The following is a 24,283-nucleotide window of genomic DNA, read 5'->3' as shown; positions in this document are numbered from 1 at the left end:
GAATTTATTTTGTTGAAATGTTGAATTTTTATGGTAATTATAATATTAGGGTCATCAGAAAGGTAATTTAATTTTCTCCAAGATCAGTAAGTAAAAAAAATGAGTTGTCAAAATTGTGTAGACACAGGTTATTGCAAGTCAACAAACCCAGTAATAAAACAAACACACTCTAATTTCGAGGATTAGGTTACGAACTCGTGACCTGAGTCATCAGTTTGGTCACTCGGTCCCTATAATTTCTAGCATGACAGATGTTAATGACATCTATCAGTGCATCAGTAAAAGCTGATTCACCACGACCACAACACGCCATACCATGACTATGACAATTGTTAACTTGAGATATTCTCTCCAGGGTCCTAGAGCTCTAGAGTAGACTCAACAATAATTATTGTACTGATGCTTTAGCTATAGATCTAGATCTAGTACCACTATTAGTACTAATACTTGTAGTACGACTATTTGTATTTGCGAGTGGTACTAGTTTAAGTATTCGATGACGACAATCAATCACATTTTATTGTGGTGACGCCATTGTCGTTAACGGATCAATGAAAATGCCTGCTACGGATTTTCGATGTTTCTCTCAACTCAATTCTACTCGACAAATATATATATATATATGTATATATATTGGGATAAACAGAAGGAAAACAGGTCATGAATTTTATTTTATTCGACCTAGACTAAAACCCAGACTGAGAACCAGAACCAGAACCAGAACCAGAGAAAGAAATAACGTTCTGCATTGCGGGTAACTTTAATTCTATCTCTCAATGGAACTATGGCTTAAAAGTCTTGTGCTTTAATATATTATTTTTTAAGAGAAAAAGGAGAAGTTTAGGGAAATCGAGTTTACGAGTTTTGTGGTGGGATTTTGTTGTCTTGTTGTTAACTTCCATTGGGATATTGAAAATAACGAGCCGATTTGAATTACTAATTTTTAGTTTCAGAGGTATGTTAAAGTGGAATAGATTGTTAGTTGGGTTTTTTGCTTTTTAATGGGGAAAAAGTTGCTGGAGTAGACAGGGGCAGGGTGATTATGGGCAAAAGTTTGAGTTTGAAAGTGGATTCGTTTTTTTTTGTTATGAATAAATTATTTTTTACGAGTTTTGGATTATTGAGGCTGTTACTTCCGGTGGGTTAGGTTAAATTGAAAAATGATCATATCAGTGAATTCGGGAGAGAATTTCCGGTAGTTTGAGTACCCACATCAATATATTTAAGCCACTAAGATTTTTCTAAAAAAACCGCGGATTTTAATTCGCGGATTTTGGTCAAAAAATTTTTATTTTTAAAATGGGGTTGTGGGTACTCGTTTCAAAGGAAATTTCATTGTCTTCACGACTATTACTCTCGATATCACAAAAAATTAATTCCAAAAAAAAAATTAAACTTGTCAATTATATTCCGAATAAATTTACTTTTTAATCACCCGCAATTCAAACTTTCCATTACTTTTTTTTTTTCCTCATTATTTCCCACATTCGTCTGCTATTTTTTTTTATCGAACTGAATAGCTGCCAACAATTTGTGGTTGAATTTTTTTTTCCTGCACTTAATTTTTTTTAATTCTTTGCCATCAAATTAAATTTATTTGAACGAGTTGTAACGAGCCGGCAAATAAATTAATTTTATATGTTAATGGTTTTACTCCTAATGCAATTTAAACCGCATGAAATACCGCGAAATTACCCCAAAATAATAATCACTTTAATTAAAATAAATTAATGAATTAATTAATTAGAATATTTATGCAAATTATTTATTCATAATAATTTTTTTTTATCTCATATATTTTCAAACTCGAATAAATTTCTATCGTTTGCAATTTATGTTGTTATTTATCTCTACTATTATTTAACATTTTATTGTTAAAAAAAATATGACATTGGCTGGTCGTTAAATATGTTCTTATATTATCGCGGTACAATAATAGAAAAAAATAAAACTTTTATATATCTGGTGAGTGTTTTCCTACTGGCGAATTAATTTTTTTCCACTACATTATCTTCCAGTTTTTGTCCCCAGTTATTCTCATTATTAAACTTTTCTACTAATATTTTTTTTTTATATATATGTAATATATGTGATATATATATTTTAAAAAATTATAATTACAATAACAAGTACCTATTAGTTATTTTAAATACTGACTTGTATGAAAATTTTTCAGATGATTATTTAGAGTCCCTATCTATTGAGAGCTATAACTTCTAAACTATTGATTTTTCGACAATTTTTAAAGAATACTTTTTTGTAGAAAATTAAATTTCCTATAAAAAAGTATTCATTAATTTTTTTTGTAAGTGCGATAGTTTCGAAGTTATTTTGATTTCAAAAGTCAACGAAAAATTTCATTGAGGAAAAAAAAATTCTCTAAGCTTTGAATCCCTGTAACTTTTTAATTTTCGATTTTATAGAAAAATTAACCGAATACTTTTTTGTAGGAAATTTAATTTCCTACAAAAAATATCTGACTGAAATTAGCCGTAACCCTAGTCGTTTGGAAGATATTTTAATTAAAGCTCAAGAAGTTCCAATTTTCCTAAATAATAAATTTCTCTAATAAAAAGAAAAAAAGAAAATTGTTTTTCAAAAAAACAATAAACTCTTTGTTACTCCAGTTCATCATACCATTCATTATTATCATTATTCTTCTTATTAACTAAAACACTCAACAAACCTTCGTCACCTTACACTCGACCTATTTACACTCGACAATTTTTTACAAGCACGTTTTCGAAGCTAAAATTATCCAACAGTGTAATTATTATGAAAAAAAAAAATGTATGGATGCAAAATAAAATTATTTACCGAGTATCGGAAATGAAAAGAATTTTAAATTGACCATGAATACAGTGCGCAGCACGGAAAGAAACTCCGGGAGGTTTTGTCATTTTTTTAAAAAATCGTAAACATTATTTTTAAATTAATGATTATTAATTAATTGTAAATATTGGGGAATAAAACTTTAATTTAATAATTTCATTTTAAAAACGATACAAATACCCTCCGTTATGCTTGAACTGCAGTAGCCGGGACAGTCGACCGCGACGAGCGAGGCTCCGGGGATTTCCGCCCGGTATGACTCTGCCAACACAATAATTATTTTTTTGTCCGCTCGAGTTGGTTTTTTTTCTTTACTTCAGACACTTGTTTTTAATAAATACTTAAGCTATATTTTTTTTTCTTTTATTTATCAAGCTTTTGTGCTTTTGTATTCATTATTTTAGTTGTTACTTCCGGTGGCTTGGGTAAAGTAAAAAAATAACGGTAACATTAAATTTGTGAGATTATTTCCGTTAGTTTGAGCACCCACATCGATATATTTGAGTCACAAAATTTTTTACTCGAAAACCGCGGATTCTAATTCGCGGGTTGGTTGAAAAATTTGAATTTTCAAATGTATGGTTGTGGGTACTCGTTCCAGAGGGAACTTTGTCTACTTTTCAAATTTCAGTTTTTTTTTTCAAAAATTCGTTTCAAAATTTTTTTTTCTGAATTATCAAAAATTTTTTTCGTGAGCCATAAAATAAAAAGGTACCATCGGATTCAAAAAAAAAATTTGCTCAAGCATGAGTACCCGCATCAATATATTTAAATTTCTCAAAAAAATTTTTTATTTTCAATTACAAATTTTGGAAATTTTGAATTTATCAAAATATCAGGTTGTGGGTACTCATTTTATCAGAAATTTCGTCGTCTACAAGACACTCACACTCATTTTGCCAAAAAAAAAAATCCACTACTAGTTTTCACAAAAAAACCCGCACACAAAAACTTGATAAATAACTCAAGTATTTAATGCAAAGTTCAAGCCAAAAAAAAAAGTGTAAAAACTTACTCGGCGTTGGTTTCGGGTGTCGGCAAATCACCGATGGTAGTAAGCGTCAAAGTTGACCAGTACAGCGAGCCCAAGTATTTTCTGGTGAGTGTCGCATATTCGCCAGGTCGATATGGATAAACCCAGTCGCCTTGAAAATCTTCAGCTTCGCTCAATAAATAATAGAAGCATCCAAACCAATGGGCCAAAATTAATAAAATGTGAATTAAATTTAACACACGCCACAAATTCGGATACACAGTTCTCGACTCGACCATATAATAATAATTATAAACACGATATAATTTAAAAAAACGCGGGAATCGTAGCATCGGATTGTCACCAAATTGAAATTGTAATAAATCTAGAGGTACAATTGTCAGCAAATCTAAAATAAATGACTTTGATTTCATATAATGACCGGCCAATTTACGGCTGTTGTAAACCATCAGACCCTGCTCTAAATACCCCGTTCGAAATTGGATTCCGAGGTCTAGATAAAATATTACATCCGTAAACCAATCGCACGATTTCCATGCCCATGGTGAAAGTTCTTGCAATTCCGGAAGACTTTGACGGACAATTAGCGTCCAAAGATTGTAGAGAACACAACTTGATAACAACATCAGCCAGTAGTAGTAAAAATTTTCGTCGGGATTCACTACCGTCCGCGGGGGTCGCTGCGGCTTACGCGGACGCTTACCGCGATTCGAATCTTTGTTCGCTGGGTCCCCGTCATTTTCTCCAGCGTCGAGGGTTTCCTGGCTCTCGGGGATTTGTCGGGTGGAAAAACGCTTGAGAAATGAATCTTCACGTTTTAATGGCGGCTTTTTTTGAATTGTTTGGATTGCTGATGAAAGTTGGACTGTTGTGCGGAGTTTCATCCATCGCTGGTTACTTTTTGTTCTGTAAAAATAACGTTTAGGTTCTGGTTTAGTGTAAGGAATTTTTTTTTTATTTTTTGAAAATTTATATGTACAGAAATTGTGGATTTGTTGGGGGAGCTAGTAGTCGTTATTTGAGAGCTAGAGGTAAAAGATTAAAATTTGAAAATTTTGAAAAAATTAATTTTTTTGATTTTTTGAAATTTAGAATTTTTGAAAAATTTTTTTTGAGACGGAAGTGGACTCGTGAGAAAATTTCCGTTAGTTTGATTACCCACATCAGTATATTTGGATCACGAAAATTTTTGTTAAAAAAACCGCGAATTAATTCGCGGAATGGAAAAAAAAATTTGATTTTTGAATATACGGTTGTGGGTACTCGTTTTAAAGGAAATTTTGTCACTAGGATGGTTCTCATATTTGTTTTGAGCAAAAAAAATTTTGTAACCTTAAAATAATAAAAAATTAAAAATTTTGATTTTGGAGTTTTGGATTTCTATGAAGTCTAGTAAATTTTTGTTAACTCAAGCCGCAAATTTTGAGAGGGCATTAAATCATGCGGAATTCGGATTGGAAAAAAAATTTATCGAGGCAGGAAATTGGAAATTACAGAATTTTCAAAATAACGACCACTTCATTTTATCAATAAGTACAGTCAGTAGACAATTTAGATTTTAGAGACAATACAGACAGACGGTTGAAAGACAGAGACAGTTTTTTGTGCTTATTTAGAAATAAATAGACGTTTTAAAAAATTTTTAATTTATACAAAAATTTTGATTTCACCAAAAATATTATTTTTTATTTTTTTTTTCTGTATATTTATATCAAGTATTTTATTTTTCGTTTCAGTAGATGTTACCAGGGTATGTTAATTTTTTGAAATACACAAATCGAAATTTTTTAAGTATCAATATTTATATTTTGAACCATAGTTAAAAATATGAAAACAACATACCCGAGTATAGAGTAAAAATAAGAAAATTTAAAATACAGACGGACGAAAGAGAGAGAGATTTAGTGCGACAGAAATTTACAAGAGATTGCAGTCACCCCAAAATTCATTTAAATTAATTTCCATCCCATCCATCTACAAGTAAAACTAAATTCTATTTTTGTAATCAGTTATTACAGACAATATCTAAAGAGAGATAGATAAAGAGTCTACTCTATCAACTATTAACTACAAATGCTCAAGTAGTCGCCCATAGAGCAGGCATCTAATGAAATATTAACGCATGCAGAGACTTTATTTTCCGAAAACGATTCAAACAGACATCAATATTATAGTCATTAGAGTGTCTCAAAAAATCGGCTTTTTTTTTTTCTTGAAGAACATTGAAAAATCGACAGAGTATCTCTAGACAAAGACCCTGTTAAAATATGAGACCTTAATATTAATATTTAAAGGTGGCGATTCACGATTTTATATTTTCCATTTAAATAACATGGGAAAAAAAAATTTTAATTTTGGAATTTTATACCTCGGCGATGGCTTATTGAACAGATAAGTTCAGGATATATTTTTGTAGGGAATCGAACGCTCTACAAAAAAAGTCTCTTATCATTTTTTGATAAATCCATCTGTTCAAAAGTTATTGGAGCTCGAAGTCAAGTTAGAGTAAATTTCGAGATCTTTTTACTTTTCCGGCGAAACTATCGGACTTATCATAAAATGTCGTGAGATCTTTTTTGTAGACAATTTTATTTCCTACAAATTATCATTGATAAATTTTTTTCAAATTCTGCATTTTTTTCTAGTTATTTCCATTTTAATGCCAAGCTCCTAAAAAAGTAGTGTTCTGATCGATTTTAAGAGCTTGGCATTAAAATGGAGACAACTAGAAAAAAATGCAGAATTTGAAAAAAATTTATTAATGATAATTTGTAGGAAATAAAATTGTCTACAAAAAAGATCTCATGACATTTTATGATAAGTCCGATAGTTTCGCCGGAAAAGTAAAAAGATCTCGAAATTTACTCTAACTTGACTTCGAGCTCCAATAACTTTTGAACAGATGGATTTATCAAAAAATGATAAGAGACTTTTTTTGTAGAGCGTTCAATTCCCTACAAAAATATATCCTGAACTTATCTGTTCAATAAGCCATCGCCGAGGTATAAAATTCCAAAATTAAAATTTTTTTTTCCCATGTTATTTAAATGGAAAATATAAAATCGTGAATCGCCAGCTTTAAATATTAATATTAAGGTCTCATATTTTAACAGGGTCTTTGTCTAGAGATACTCTGTCGATTTTTCAATGTTCTTCAAGAAAAAAAAAGCCGATTTTTTGAGACACTCTAATAGTCATAGACAATAATTATAATATATTATGCGAAATTTCTTCGTCAGGTCACCTCTTGATCTTCCGTAGTGAGGAATAAAGTGCCACCACAGCCCTTACATTGCTCCATTTCTGGGACCCACGTGAGCTACGTTGTCTTCTCGGGTTCTCCGGAATCGGCAGAGGGTCTGCGCTCTCGATCGAATTTGAATTTGAATTTGAATTTGAATTTGAATCCAATGAATTTGAATTAGAATCGTAATCGTGACCGTTGGAGATTGATTTCCTCAATGACGGTCGTCTTATTAGACCAGATCGCTGGTGGATTCCTGATGACCTGAAGACAACCCGTCGAATTTGCAACGTGCTTTGTTCTCTCTATCTTACGTGTCCGTCTGTTTTATTTTTTTCTTATCTCGGGAGTCTTAACTTTAGATTGGGCTTTTTTTACTATACGGCAAAAGTGTTACGCTATGCTGGAAGTGTGTCATTGAGTGATGCTGGTGCTTTTAAGGTTAGATATATTTATGCTTGTGATCGAAAGCCATTTCCGATCGGCTTTCAGTCAATCCGTAATCGTTTATTTGATGGACTAATTCAATTATCGTGTTGTGAGATCGTCCTAGGAGGATTAACGTTCAATACCTGATAAATATATATATATATAGATATATATGTGTGTGGGTGGAAGCATATCGATATACCCGGGTAAGTAACTAGAGGGTTAAATTCAATATTGAGCGAGGAGATGGAGTGTAAAATTGCTTTACATTTTTAATTATTATTTTTCTTTATATATATTAGACTTTATATATATGGATATTGTTCGAGATGACGAAAAAATAATACTGTTAGGGTTTGAGCTCTTAATAATGATATTAACAACAGTTTCGGCGCAATTTTCGATTTCTCTCTTGAAAAACGGGGAAAAGATTTTTAAATTTTGGAATTTTATCAGTCAGCGAATCAGTGAATTTAAAAAGCTTATAGACATTTTTGTTGGAAATTGAACGCTCTACAAAAAATGTCTCTTATCATTTTTCGATAAATTCAATTTTTCAAAAGTTATTTGAAGTCAAAGTTGAATTCACTTAGAATTTCAGTATTTTTTTTACTTTTCCGGAAAAACTATCAAACATAAAAAAATTTGATATATATATTATATATATATTTTATAAAATTATGATTACAATAAAAAGTACCAATTAGTTATTTTAAATACTGACTTGTATGAAAATTTTTCAGACGATTATTTAAAGTCCCTATCTATTTAGAGCTATAACTTCTAAACTATTGATTTTTCGACAATTTTTAAAGAATACTTTTTTATAGGAAATTAAATTTCCTATAAAAAAGTATTCATTAATAATTTTTGTAAGTGCGATAGTTTCGAAGTTATTTTGATTTCAAAAGTCAACGAAAAATTTCATTGAGGAAAAAAAAATTCTCTAAGCTTTGAATCCCTGTAACTTTTTAATTTTCGATTTTATAGAAAAATTAACCGAATACTTTTTTGTAGGAAATTAAATTTCCTACAAAAAACATCTGATTGAAATTAGCCGTAACCGTAGCCGTTTGAAAGATATTTTAATTAAAGCTCAAGAAGTTCCAATTTGCCTACATAATAAATTTCTCTAATAAAAAAAAAAAAAAAATTGTTTTTCAAAAAAACAATAAGCCCTTTGTTACTCCAGTTCATCATACCATTCATTATCATCATTATTATTCTATTAACTAAAGCACTCAACAAACCTTCGATTTCCCTCTTGAAAAACGGGGAAAAGATTTTTTTAATTTCGGAATTTTATCAGTCAGCGAATCAGTGAATTGAAAAAGTTTATAGACATTATTTATCGGAAATTGAACGCTCTACAAAAAAGGTCTCTTATCATTTTTCGATAAATTTAATTTTTCAAAAGTTATTTGAATTCACAGTAAATTTTAGTATTTTCTGACTTTTCCAGAAAACTATCAGCCACCAAAAAATTTTATAGGATCATTTTTTGAAAATTTTTTTTAAAATACTCCGGGGGTCAATCAGGCCCCTGTCTCTACAATTTCGCTATCACTCGCAGTTTTGTTCGAAACCGCAATAAGTAAAATTTTCCTCAATATACACGGAGAAAAAAATATAGTAAATCTTACTAAAAAATATGAGGATAATTACTAAATTTGGATAGTAATCTTGATACGCTTATGATTTATATGAAAAATTCATAAACAAATTAGCATATTTTACAAGTCGTTTAGTAAATTTTACTATCCCGTTTAGTAAATTTTACTGTATTAGAATGGAAAAAAATTATATTAAATTTTTAATAGTTTTTCAACTTTTTATTATTATTGATTATTATTATTATTATTTCTGTCATCTGTATTGGTGTTGGTGTGGATTTTTGTTTTTTAAAAAATCACTTGATTCAACCGAGATTCGAACCCTGATCTCCTGCGTGCGAGTTCTTTCCAATGTCTGACGGCCCGATGTGTCCTTTGAATAAAAGTTTCAGAACTTGTAATACATCTTTGTATATGCTATCCCCACCAACTTTTAATTTTATCTATACATAGTAGAATTTACTATACAGATAGTAAAAAAATATAATCGTGTTAGCAAAAAATACATTGCGTATAGTAATTTTTAATATTTTGTATAGTAACAAATCCTATATTGTATTAGAAAATTAACTTTCTTAAATTTGTATTTATTAATAGTACTTGATAGTAAAATTTACTATACAAATAGTAAAAAATATAATCGTCTTAGCAAAAAATACATTGCGTATAGTAATTTTTAATATCTTATTATGTAATTATTACTAACTAGTAAATTCTACTAAACATTTAGTAATAATTACAATACAGAATTTATTTTTTCATAGCTGTTAGTAAATTTTACTATAGTATTGTAATTTTTACTATACTTTTTTCTCCGTGTAATGAATTTATTTAACGCATTATTTGGTTAGAACTTTAAAAGCAAATAAATTCTTAGTAAAGTTTGTTTATGTGTTAAAGTAAAGTCTAGGTAAAGTTATAATCAGAGTTGAATTTCGGTAGATTTTACAACACAACAGCCGAAAATTCGAGCATCTGCTTATTACGTAGTACCGAATTTTCTCTCTAAAAGGGAATAATCCCAAAGTAAATACATAATTCTACGTGTCGAGGGTTTCAAAACGAATGTCTGGGAATGAAAGTAGGCGGCGAAATAGTCAAAGGATGTCTAGGTCGATATCACAAAAACATGTATAATAATAATAATAGTGGGTTGTGATAAAAAAATAAAACCCACCAGTGGAAATGTTATTTATGATTTTGTTTGCTGAAAAAGTTAATGGACTTTATTGACTAGACTTTTTTTTTTTTTTTCAATTGATTTGCATATTAACGAGCATCATTGTCCATTATTACCACTTTTTTTTAATTTTATTGACGCAATAAATTGCCAATTTATTTTTATTTCGAAAATTATGAAGATTTTTTTACAGTCAATTTAAAATTACCCGGGAAAAAAAAAAGTTTAGAGGTTAAGTCGCTCATGAATTTTTTCTTAAATTTTCCCAACAGATAAAAAATCTTAATCGGAAGTTATCTTTGGACAAATCGCCTCAATTAATAACTAGTCCTGCTGTCCCAGGACATTAGACCCTAGAACTTAAACTTTAATCTAATGATTTTATCAAAGGACAGCCATTTTGGGCCAACAGAAAAAATCACTCGTAATTTTACGGCTCAATAATTCTCTTAAAATACTTTTCTACCCGGCTACAATTTAAACCCCATTGGGTTCTTTCATGTCTCAATCAATTTATTGCCCTCTAAACTACCCCCATTTTACATTTCACCTCCGTGTCTTATACTCTAGACCCTCATTTTCCTTTAAGAGGTTAGGAGTGGCCTTGAAAAATTTCGCTTTGCAATTTACCCGAAAATTCACAGTTTTCTGTGGATGAAAAAATTCGCAGAAATTAATTTGAAAATGAAATGACGTAATTTTGAAATTTGGGGTGGGGCAAAATGAGACGCATTTTGAAAAAAAAAAAAAGTAGACAACCCCTTGAAATATGAGAGGAAAAAAGTGATGCCATCGCGACTGACAAAGACGAAACCGCGGGTCAAAGTTTTCGTGAGTCAGAGTTGGAGTTAAAAAACGGAAATGGGTAAATAAAGAAAAGAAATGTCTAGCTTTTCAGAATACAAGAGTTTCTTAAAATATGCGAGTGTTCTTTGAGTCTATTCATTTTTTTCAACAGTCACGTTGTTACTTTCGCCTACGGGAATTATATTAAAGCACGTTCTAGTTTTTTTGGGCTTGAAATTTTCCAGGGAAATTAGATTCGAAAAAACTGGGGTAAAATAGGCCACTAAGATAAATTTTTTTGGGGGATTATATTAATCGATTATTAAAAGTTAAATTCTATTAAAACTACTGCACTTACGTGAAAATTGGTAGGAATACTTTTTATAGAGAATTCAATTCTCTACAAAAACATTTCAGTACTTGTAAGCCGTATCTCTGATAGATAAACCAGAATTTTGAATACAAGTTTTGTAGTCCGATAATTATTACCGTGATATCGAAATTTTGTATGTCGAAGTTCAAAGTGTGATTACAGCTAAACTATTGCACTTACGAGGAAATTGGTATGAATACTTTTTGTACAAAATTTAATTACCTACAAAATTGGTCATATGAATTTTTCTCGTATCTTCAATAGTTTTCCTAATATTTACAGCTGAAGTTTGACAAGTAATTTTTACTGTGTTTTTGGGAATCATTAATATTTTTTTATATTAAAATGAAAATTCTGGCTTAAGTATTGGATTTTTTGGAAAAATTATAAGAATATTTTATGTAGATAATTAAATTTCCTATAAAAATGACCTCAGTCATTTTTTTCGTATCTTTGATTCTTGAGCCAGAATTTTCATTCAAAGTTTTATGGAGCGAAATTTTCTTTGTTCTGTAACTTAATGTATATACATATAACATATATCTAACTTTAATTAGAAGTGTGTAGTATATTTGTATGTACAGATGAAACTTAGCTTCGACTTGACCCTCAATGAAAATTAAAAAAAATTTTTTTTTATTTATAATTAAAACCTACAACTAAAATAATTCTAACCATCCACCAAACAAACTTATAAATTTACAAAATTATTCTAATAAATGCTGACACTAGTGATTTATAAAAAAAAAACTAGATTTCAAAAAAATTTTACCTCAATTTTAAATATTTTCCCGCCACAATTTTACGAATAGCCGGTAATTTTACCGCGAATCACCGCGGCGGTAAAATTCCCCGGCAACTTTACCAAAAAATTTCCGTCGCAGAAAAATTGCCTGGAAATTTTACCGGGTATGTAATTTTTACTGCGCATGATTGTATAGAGGCCAGAAAATATTTTGAGACTGAGGTAAAAAAAAAAGTGACTTGTGATAGTGAGGAATTACTCAGAGGCCCGCGTACCTGGAGCCACTGTTACCGGAAGGACGACTGGAACTTTCTTCCTCATCGTCCTCCTCCTCGCGAGATGTCGCCTGAGAATGTTGGGCTGAAGATGGCGCACTGCTACCGGAGTCTAGACCCGCGCCCATCCGGGATCCAGACGCCAAGGCAGATGTCGCTGTCAGACTTCCACCCTGGATTTCTTCGTTCTCCGCTCGATCCACCTGAAATTTTACAACCAATTTTCCTTAGTTTTCCGAAATTCGAAAATTCATACTTTTTGAAATTTTAATCGAAATATATCGATGTTGGTACTCATTCCAGAGGAAATTTTCTCCCCAACTCACCCATACCCAAAAAAAAAATTGAAAATCTCATAACCGAAATTTCAAAAATAAAAAAATAAAAAATTCAAGGAAATCTTTGGGTTTAGATAAATATTTATATTTCTAGCTTTTTTATTCTAAGCCTGATAAATTTCTAGATCATGGAAATTTTTTTCTTACTCCGGACAATCGTGATAATAAAGGAGGATATTCTTTGATATTTTTTCTCTCTTTGATCTCATGGTGTGCGAAGTTCTTCAATAAAAAAAAGTCACTAATCAAAAAATAATAACTTGCAATACAAGTGATGACAAATCTTTGATTAAAAAAAAATCTAAAGTTATTATTGAGCGAAAAAAAAATGGTCCGTGTATTTATTTTTTTGTACAAAAAAAAATTTTTATGATCTCACGTATGTAGTAAACACGTACGTGATATTATTTTGGTGTTATCGCATTAGTCTTGTCATCCATACTTAAATTCTGGTATCTCATCCCGCGAATAAAACGTGTAAAAAGAGTACACATTTATTACTGTCATGTTATTTTTATGTGACCGTAGTTTTTTTTACTCACTAATTTTTCTTTACTTATAAAACCTTTTAGTCTGTACTAGTTTACAAGAAAAATATTATTAATTTTTTTAACTTTTTTTTTATACGAGTCATATATTTAAGGGAAAGTGGGGAAATATGAGCCACCATATTTTTATATGATAAAGAATGAAATTCTCTTTCAAATGAATACCCACAAGCGGCACTTAATTTTTTTTTTTTTAAATGGATTTATTGATATTTTGAATGTATATAAATATATATGAATATTTTCTAAAAAATACATATGGCTTGTTGGTACTCATTTGAAAGAGAATTTAATTTCCTACCAATATACGTCTGTATAAATAGTCTACATATATATAGATATATAATATATATTAGACTGATTCCAAAAAATCGACTAATTTTTTTTTTTTTTCATTATATTGAAAATATTGTTGGAAATGACGAAAAAAAATACTGTGAAAATTTGAGCTCTTAATATTAATATTAACAACTGCCGCATCGCGATTTTCTATTTCCCGTTTAAATAACATGGGAAAATTTATTTTTCTAGCTTTGGAATTTTGTAGCTCACGGTGGGACCAATACTTTTGAATGTTCAAGCCATATTCTTATGGGAAATTTGACGCTCTACAAAAAAGGTCTCTTATAATTTTTCGATATTTTTATTTTTTCAAAAGTTATTTGAAGTTAAAGTTAGATTGACGATAAATTTTTACATTTTTGGAATTTTTTAACGCAACCGTCAACTTTATCAGAAAATTTTATAGGACATTTTTTGTAGAGCATTTTCTTTCCCACAACTTATCTCAGAGAAAATTTTCGATATTTCTCAAAAGTCGTAAGTTATTCGCAATTAACTGAAAATTTAATATAATTAATTTTGAGCAACAAAATTTAGATTATTCAAGAAAATTTTCAGTTAATTGCAAATAACATACGACCTAAGTGAAATATCGAAAATTATCTCTGAGATAAGTTGTAGGAAATAAAATGCTCTACAAAAAATGTCCTATAAAATTTTCCGATAAAGTTGACGGTTGCGTCAAAAAATTTAAAAAATGTAAAAATTTATCGTCAATCTAACTTTAACTTCAAATAACTTTTGAAAAAATAAAAATATCGAAAAATTATAAGAGACCTTTTTTGTAGAGCGTCAAATTTCCCATAAGAATATGGCTTGAACATTCAAAAGTATTGGTCCCACCGTGAGCTACAAAATTCCAAAGCTTAAAAAATAAATTTTCCCATGTTATTTAAACGGGAAATAGAAAATCGCGATGCGGCAGCTGTTAATATTAATATTAAGAGCTCAAACTTTCACAGTATTTTTTTTTTCGTCATTTCCAACAATATTTTCGATATAATGAAGAAAAAAAAAAAATTTGGAAAATCCAAAAGGGCACGCCTCGAACGCTCATGTTATGTTTTTTTTTAAAAGTTAAATTTCGAATAAAGTGAATATCCCGCTCTTTTCCCATAGAAATTTCCATGGTAAATATACGGTAATAAAAGTAAAAAAAAAAATAAATAAGGAGAACATTCCTAATGAAAAATGGCGGCAGTGTGTGTTTGTTTACATGTAAGATTGCCGGTTTTAACCGTAATGATTTATTTTTAAAAAAACGAGAAGGCCTACAGTAGTGATTTTCGAAAGGAACCTTCTTTGCTTATTTCTGAAAATTTTGAAAAAAAAATTAAGTAATTTCGTCAAGTCGTTCTCGAGATATCCGTACCACGCCGTTTTTTTGAACCACAGACTAATGGACGTCCACGATAAATTTTTTTTAATGAACTTTTTTTTATATTAATACATATCAGACAAATTAAAAAAAGTATCAGGATTATTTATTAGTGTTTCAGCTTTATATTGATGTGTTTTTCATAATGTGCAAGAGTAATAGAAAAAAAATATATGCACTTTAATGAGTGGAAATCGTGTGACCTTGACAGGTCGGTTATAAAGCACAACCTCTCCGCTTCGCTTCCGAGGCGTGCAAAATTAGTCGATTTTTTTGAATCAGTCTAAATATATATAGTGCCCTAGTTCCGTCAATAGGCATTATGTCTAATTGAATGTAAATAAAAATAAAGACTTAAAATTTGTTATTTTAAAAGAAAAAGGATAAAAAATGACAAAGTTGAATATTAAATTTATCTAGTACTATCCATCTCGCAGCTTATGACCCTAGGATTTATTTAAACCGAGTCAAACTACAAAGAGTCGTTTTTTATTCCTTATACTTTGCTTTGTGTTTAAGATGTACGAAAGAACTCAGCGATATGCAAAGTGTTCTTTTTTTTTGAGAAATATAACAATAAAAATAAAGGGGAGAATACGATTCTCAAAGCGTTTATATCAAGGCATTTAAATGTATATATGTATATATGTGTATATAAATGTATATGTGCAGTGAGAAAATATAAAATTACCAAGAAAGTTACAAGTACACGGTGTAATTTCTTATTTTGCAAGTATATGCAGTTTGGTAACTCTGTGCTACGGAATATTAAACTTTTATTGCGTATAAATTTTATTTTTATTTTTATAACTTGGGTGTGGAAATGAAACGATATTTTTCTAAAGTATAAAATAAAAATGGCGGTAAATTTTTTTAGGATCAAAGTTATTGAGTGAGTTTGTACATTTATGAATTTTTATTTACAGATTTTATAGAGTTATGAAAAAATTTAAGTGAAAAAAAATTATGTATATATTTATATATATATATACACATATATTATAGGAAGGTGTTTGATGTGGGTACTCATTCGAGAGGAAATTGTGTGATGTCAATGACTCAACTAGAATTTCAAAAAAATTCGAATTTTTGAAATTTTCGTTATTTTCGAATTTGAAATTTTCTTCTCCAAAATATATCGATGTGGGTACTCATTCGAGAGGATTTTTCGATCTTGAGATGATTCTACTGAAAATTATAAAAAAAATAGATTTTTTGAAATTTTCGTTCTTTTCGAATTTGAAATTTTTTTTTCCAAAATATATCGATGTGGGTACTCATTCGAGAGGATTTTCCGGTCTTAAGATGATTCTCCTGAAAATTATGAAAAATTAGAATTTTTGAAATTTTCGTTATTTTCGAATTTGAAATTTTCTTTTCCAAAATATATCGATGTGGGTACTCATTCGATAGGGAATTTCGTGAACTAAATGCCTGTACTGGAAATTCGAAAAAATTCGATTTTTTGAAATTTTCGTTATTTTCGAATTTGAAATTTTCTTTCCCAAAATATATCGATGTGGGTACTCATTCGAGAGGATTTTTCGATCTTAAGATGATCCTACTGAAAATTTAAAAAAAAATAAATTTTTTTAAATTTACATTTTTTTTTGGTTTTTCAAGTTTTCTTTTTACCACATGTGGGTACTCATTTGAGAGAAAATTTTCTGTTCAAGATCGTTTGATTATCATTTATCTATAAAAGTTGTAAAAAAAAAAGTGTCACCAAAAAAAAGGTCTAAGTCAGAAGCTGTGGAAACTAATTGAAGTAACAAGTAATTAATAACTTTTAATAACTCCGCAGAATGAAATTGTCAATTTTTTGTTGATATTAAATTTTTTTTTAGGGCAAAAGATAAAAAAAAAAGGTGAGATAAAGTTACTTAGCCATGAAGGCTCTTGATGATGAAAAGTTGTCGAGGCAAAAAGTGAGGGATTATTCTTTATGATTGCCCTGACTAAGGTCATACCTCTAATATAAACTGTATATAGGCTAACGCAATTTAGGCGGCTCAAGTTCGATACTTTTTTACTAAAAAATAAAAACCAACTAAATTACTATCATTACATTTATCTTCCATTACAACTATCTCGTAAACCACTGGGTTTATTTAAAAATTCACAAGGACCTTTTTTCACCAAAATTTAATTTGCTACAACTTTTGTCTCCTATATTTTTACCGTATCTCCAATAATTTACGCAGAATATTTATTTTTTTCAAAAAATTCTTCTTTTACCCATTGATTATTCATCTGTGACTTCAAAGAGTAATTACGGCGAAAATATTAGAGTTACGATAAAATTTACTAAAATACTTTCTATAGGAAATTTAATTCTCTACAAAATTACTCCTATGCATTTTTATCATATCTGTGATAGTTTAGCCAGAAATTCAATTTTAAGTTTCACAGTCTAGTAATTTTTAAAAAAAATTTTTTTTGGGCAAATATATGAATATATATATAGATATATATGGATGTATATGTGTGTTTATATATGTGAGAGGGTGTGAATTTAGTAAAGCAATTTGTCTAAAAAGTTTCTCTTTTTTCAAGAAAGTTAAAGACGATAAAGAAAACACGTGAAAGAAAAGAGGGCGAGGGTTCGCGGGATCGCGGGAGTAAAAACAAGATGTACGACGTGAAATGAGACGTTATGTTATCTAAGAGACATTTTTGGAAACTGGCATTGTTTCAACTTATTTATACAGACACTTATCCACTGAAACCGTTAGTACACTTGCAGTAACTCCCGTTCTGGTCAACTGGCAACGTCTCGATCGTTGCTTTCTTCGATTACTTTCGTACTGTAGACAGGAAGTGATTTATGAATAATTTGTAGACACAGCAACAATGTTGGGGGAGAGCTAAATAGCATCAGAAAATTTAAAAAAAAATTTTCAAAAAAAAAAAAAAAAATCGAAAATTCAATTTTTTAAAAAAATTTATATTTTTCAAAATAAGTAGTCAGTTCATGTAAATTACGAAATTCCCTCTCGAATGAGTACCCACATCAATATACTTTAAAAAAAAAAATTCAAAAATTCAAATTTTGAAATTTTTTGTTTTTTTTTCAAAATCATCACTATTATCAGTTACATTACAAAATTCCCTCTCGAATGAGTACCCACATCAATATACTTTGAAAAAAAAATTCAAAAATTCGAATTTTGAAAAATTATTTTTTTTTCAAAATCATCACTATTACCAGCTACATTACAAAATTCCCTCTCGAATGAGTACCCACATCAATATACTTTGAAAACAAAAATTCACAAATTCAAATTTTGCAAAATTATGTTTTTTTTCAAAATCGTCACTATTACCAGCTACAGTATAAAATTCCCTCTTGAATGAGTACCCACATCGATACTTTGAAGCCCAAAAATTTCAAAATTCCCCAGAACATTTCCAAAAAAAGAAAAATTAAAGTCACCATTATTTAAAAATCCTCAGAATATCCAAATAATTTCCTATTTATCCACAAAATATTTTCTCGAAAATTTTTACCGCCAAAAAAAATATTTTTCTTTCTTATTAAAATAAAAACCAAAAATGGCTTGCAGATAAATTTACTTTTCAAAATCAACCTCCTTAAATCTTCAACGTACTCCCCTTCTTTGTCCTGAAGTAAATATTTAATAAACGACGTTCATTTTACTGGTAAAAGTAAAGAGTAAAAAGTTAAAAGTAAAGACGCTTATGTCTGTAGTCTTTTAGTTTTTCACTCGCGTTTACTTTTAGCTTCTAGTTTTCTAGCACTATCGCCTCAGTCGCTATCTAAGTGTTGAGTGTGCAGTCTAATGTATATATGTATGGATAAAATTGTCGAGTACATAGCGATCGGGCTTATAGACAAACATAAAAGGGAATGTAACCCAGTTGAAAGATAAATATATAAGACAGTTACAATTCATTTTATAGTATTGAGTAAAGGAGGAAAAGAGGGAAAAGGGTGAGGGTGAGAGTGAGGTTGTGGTTGAGGTAAAGGAAGAGGAATAGGATGAGGTGGAGGTGAGTTCCAGATACGAGCCCCGAGTGATATGAAGAAAAGAAATAAATTGTCGTCTAGTCCCGGAGTCTATCGATCAATAATATCCATCTTAAAGTAAAAGAGATTGAGAAGTGAGAGGAGAATATTATTATTAAGATTTAGATACTGAGGGAAACCCGATGAAAATTACATTTTACACCACTTTTCCTACAGGGGAAATTGAGATTTCAAAGATAATTATTTTTATTTTGATTTGTGGAGAGTAAATTTTATTTTTGTTGAAAGGGTTGAGGGGAAGGGGCCGGAGGGTGGGGTGAGCATGAGAAAATGAGGAAAATTTTTGAGGAAAAATGTCGATGGAAAAGGGAATTTTATGATTTTTTATAGGAAATTTAATAATTTGAATTTTTGAAAAATGGCGCGAAAGTTTGAATTTCAAATTTTTAGTTTCAATTTTACGAATTTTTTATATCGATAAAAAAATGAACGATAAAAATAGAAGAAAAAAAAAATAGAATGAGGTCACGACAATTATTTCCTGCCAAAAACCCGACGACCGCGTTCTAAAAAAAAATAATATGAAAAAAAAAAAAAAAGGAATTAACTCAACTGACACTCAAGGGAGCGCTTGTGATAATCGTTGGCTTTTCTTTTTTTCTTTTCATTTTTTTTTTTATTTCCAAGTCATTTGCATTTTTTACCCTTCACACCTATGAAATTCTCATTACTATATTTTTTATTTCGCTTCATTCTATTTATAATTTTTATTTAAATTTAAAAAAGTATATTACTGTTCTTATTTTTTAAATTAAAATCCTTCTCTAACCATTAACTTTACGTCAAAAACACTTCAGACCTTTTTTGTACAGAATTCAATTCTCCACAAAATTATCTCAGTTCATTTTCACCGTAATTTCAATAATTCACCCATTTTTTATCAAAAATTAATTTCTGCCCATGGTGTGCATTTTTTATTCCCTTCCCATAACTTCAAACGTCCACCCCCTTTCACCTATCAATTTTCCGAAATTTCCCGCTGACTTACCCTACAGGAAATTTAATTCCCTACAAAATTGCTCTCTTACTTTTTTTCCGTATCTCCAATAGTTTGGTCACAATTTGAATTTCAAAATTCCAAAATCAAAATTTCCTAATGGTGTGCATTTTTTATTCCCTTTCCACAGCTTCAAACCTCCATCCCCTTTCACCTATCAATTTTCCGAAATTTCCCGCTGACTTATCCTACAGGAAATTTAATTCCCTACAAAATTGCTCTCTTACATTTTTTCCGTATCTCCAATAGTTTGGTCACAATTTGAATTTCTAAATTCCAAAATCAAAATTTCCTAATGGTGTGCATTTTTTCCGACATATCTTTAAACAGCCATAAAATCTAAACTATCCAACTTACGTCAAAAGTCCTCATGACCTTTTTTGTATAAAATAAAATTTCCTAAAGAAAAGTATTCTTTACTTTTTTTCCTAAACTCAATAGTTTCCGAGATATTTATCATCAAACTCAAAACTTTAATTTTAACAAAAAAAAAAGTTATTTATTGCAATGGAAAAGCTTTTAGATTTAATATTCAAAAGCTTTTATACTAAAAAATAACAATAATAATCTATTGTAATTCAAGTGAAAGTCGAGATGATTGGATTAAACCTAAATGTACACACATATATATTTTTATATGTATATATTATAAACAATAAATCTTATAAGACTCGATTACGCGACTCCATCCATAACTTAGCATATACTTTATTATATTATTTAAGTATGCATAAATATGTGTCATATATATCAAAATTATATTATATTGTAAACTGACATGAATTTAATGATTAACTCAATTGGTATCAAGATGATCCTCTACCATAATTCAATTCACTGACACAAGTTTAATGTTTTGTAATTTAATTATTCAAACTACGGTTCAAATTAATTACGTTAATAACTTTATTTTCAAAACTCCATCTCATGTTTCTTTTGAGTAAATTTTAAATTTTATGCAACAAATCATCAGACGGTTTTATATAAAAAGTTATATTTATGATATGGGTGGATACTGACAAGATAAAAAGTATAATAATAATATTATAGATGACTTTGAAGTCTTAAGGGACTAGGACGTATGATTCTGACAGTTTTATCAAGACAATAGAAGAGAAAAAAAAAGATAAGGACATATATTGAGGATTTTCACACCTGTCATGCGACATGTTTTTATTGATAATTTTTTGTTGGCTTTTTTTGGAAACAGGGGAAAAAATGTAAATATATATAGACATATATGTATATATAGATGGGAGGAAGGAGAATATTGAATAAGAATTTATATGAAAGATTTGATAAATATTTATGAAGGGAAATTGAATCTTTAGGTTTTATTAAAATATTGTGTTCTGAAATTTTGAAAGGAAATAAATTGTAAATTATTTAAATGCGGTGGGAAAAAGTATACTTTTATTATGGAAAGAAAATAATGCAGGAGTGTTTGTTTGTGTATTTTTTGATAGCGAGTTTGTTATTTTTTTTTTAAATTTTAGAAATTCAAAATTTTGAAAAATATGAATTTAGAAAAATTATTAATATTTTGGTAATGGTTACAAAATTTCCTCTCGAATGAGTACCCACATCGATATATTTTGATAAAAGTAAATTTATATATGTATAAATATATGTAAATTTTAGAATTTTTATCAGCAACTACTGAATTTAGTCAACTAAATTTTTTTATATATATATTTATACTTCGGTGCTGCGAAAAAAAATCAACTTTTTTCAGTCTGCCAGGTCACTCAAAAATTTGAAAATTCAAATTTTGAAAATTAGGAATTTATAAAAATGATTAGTATTTTTATATTTGTTACAAAATTTCCTCTCGAACGAGTACCCACATCGATATATTTTGATAAAAGTAAATTTATATATATATAAATATATGTAAATTTTAGAATTTTTATCAGCAATCACTATTTAGTCTACAAAATTTTTTTATATATATATTTAAACTTCGGTGCTGCGAAAAAAAATCAACTTATTTCAGTCTGCCAGGTCACTCAAAAATTTGAAAATTCAAAATTTTGAAAAATATGAATTTAGAAAAATGATTAGAATTTTTATATTTGTCACAAAATTTCCTCTCGAACGAGTACCCACATCGATATATTTTGATAAAAGTAAAATTATATATATATAAATATATGTAAATTATAGAATTTTCATCAGCAACTACTGTACTTAGTCTACTAAATTTTTTATATATATATTTATACTTCGGTGCTGCGAAAAAAAATCAACTTTTTTCAGTCTGCCAGGTCACTCAAAAATTTGAAAATTCAAAATTTTGAAAAATATGAATTTAGAAAAATGATTAGAATTTTTATATTTGTCACAAAATTTCCTCTCGAACGAGTACCCACATCGATATATTTTGATAAAAGTAAAGTTATATATATATATAAATATATGTAAATTTTAGAATTTTCATCAGCAACTACTGTACTTAGTCTACTAAATTTTTTATATATATATTTATACTTCGGTGCTGCGAAAAAAAATCAACTTTTTTCAGTCTGCCAGGTCACTCAAAAATTTGAAAATTCGAATTTTGAAAAATAGGAATTTATAAAAATGATTAGTATTTTTATATTTGTTACAAAATTTCCACTCGAATGAGTACCCACATCGATATATTTTGACAAAAATAAATTTATATACACCTATAAATATATATAAATTTTTGAAATTTTATCAGTAACTTTTGGAATTAGTCTACTAACCTTTTTTTTTATTCATATATTTATACGTTAGTGGTAAGAAAGACAATCAACTTTTTAATTCTGTCCAGTCACTCAAAAATTTTGAAAATTCAAATTTTGAAAATTATCAGGTTAAAAAAATGATTAGTATTTTCATATTTGTTTCAAAATTTCCTCTCGAATGAGTACCCACATCGATATACGTCGATAAAAAAAATCCATACAAATTTTTTGAATTTTATCACCAAACGGCCGGATTTAGTCTCCTAAATTTTTTTCAGTAGACCATATATATTCAGTACATTATTTTATCATATCGAAGCTCCAATAAAATACGTCATAAAATAAAGAGGGAATCTTCTATCAATAATCGATAACGATAACAATAAACCACCGAAATTTGACTGTAAAGCAGCATACGTTCGCATAAAGTTTATATGTAGATTATAGAGCATATTTGATGTATCAAATTAGTACCATTTCTATTTGCTGATCATATGAAGCATATTTCTCTAGTTACTTCCAGACTAAAGCTCATGTTAAATCTAGTGCACTGTGCGCAGAGCACAGTATTAAAGCTGATGCTCTACTCCAACTCGATCTTTTCCTCAAACCCCAAACCCCAGATCCCAGATCCCAGATCCCAGACCTCACTCCAGCTAGTTCTACCAAGTTCACAAACTCAAGTCGACTACATACAATAGTATATAACTTAACTATATATATATATATATATATGTAATAAAAAAGACAGAGATAAAAGATAAAAATAAAGTGAATGGGTTTAGATTTTTGGAAATGGTCCAACCTCGGTTTCACTCGCGTGACTACTTTAGTTATTTTATAATGTTAGACAGGTGTATACATACATTTTATATATTTACATATATATATATATATATATATATATATATATATATATATATATATATATATATATATATATATATATATATATATATATATATATAGCAGTTACTAACAGTACTGTCATCATAAATATTTTTTTTAAAATGTTAGAGGAAAGAATAAAATCCCGGGATTTTCAAATCTCCCGCCATTCCCTAAAAAAATTCAAAAATAAAAATCCTATTATTCATATATAAATATATATGTATGTATAGCTTATTGTTCCCAACGATTGTTTATCGACAAAACTTTTTTATCCACTGATTTTTTTTGCATTACATCAAAAAAAATTTATCGTTTCCGGTACAAGAATTTATTCAAACAAACAATCTTTGGCGTTTGTACATTTTGTTTTGTATAGACGACTGGGTTGTCAGTACAAAATCCTATAAGATTTTCCGACTGACAGTAATCAGTCTCTAGAAAAAAAAAAAAAACAGAACCTTTATTTATTTGTTTGATAAAAAAAATATATGATTCAATTCGAAAAAAAATTCAAACAAACAATAGTAGAAATAAAAAACAAGTACAAATATCT

General features: G+C 29.0%; 1 protein-coding gene across 5 annotated transcripts in view; it reads right to left on the bottom strand.

Annotated features, from left to right (window-relative positions):
* LOC130668237 (uncharacterized) overlaps positions 1 to 24,283 on the bottom strand; it is an 82,859-nt gene that overhangs the window by 16,667 nt on the left and 41,909 nt on the right. For 3 of the 5 annotated variants that reach the window (XM_057470421.1, XM_057470429.1, XM_057470446.1), the window contains 4 exons: positions 12,472 to 12,674; positions 7,071 to 7,334; positions 3,848 to 4,732; positions 3,013 to 3,093 (listed from right to left, as the gene is read on the bottom strand). In XM_057470421.1, coding sequence (XP_057326404.1) covers positions 3,013 to 3,093; positions 3,848 to 4,732; positions 7,071 to 7,334; positions 12,472 to 12,674 — 1,433 coding nt within the window. The remainder of the gene's footprint in view (positions 1 to 3,012; positions 3,094 to 3,847; positions 4,733 to 7,070; positions 7,335 to 12,471; positions 12,675 to 24,283) is intronic. The other 2 variants (XM_057470438.1, XM_057470454.1) reach the window with 2 other exon arrangements.

Source organism: Microplitis mediator, chromosome 1 (genome assembly GCF_029852145.1).
Source record: "Microplitis mediator isolate UGA2020A chromosome 1, iyMicMedi2.1, whole genome shotgun sequence".
NCBI classification, from domain to species: Eukaryota; Metazoa; Arthropoda; class Insecta; order Hymenoptera; family Braconidae; genus Microplitis; species Microplitis mediator.
The sequence above is the reverse complement of the archived record's forward strand: the minus strand, read 5'-3'. Positions and strand labels throughout refer to the sequence as shown.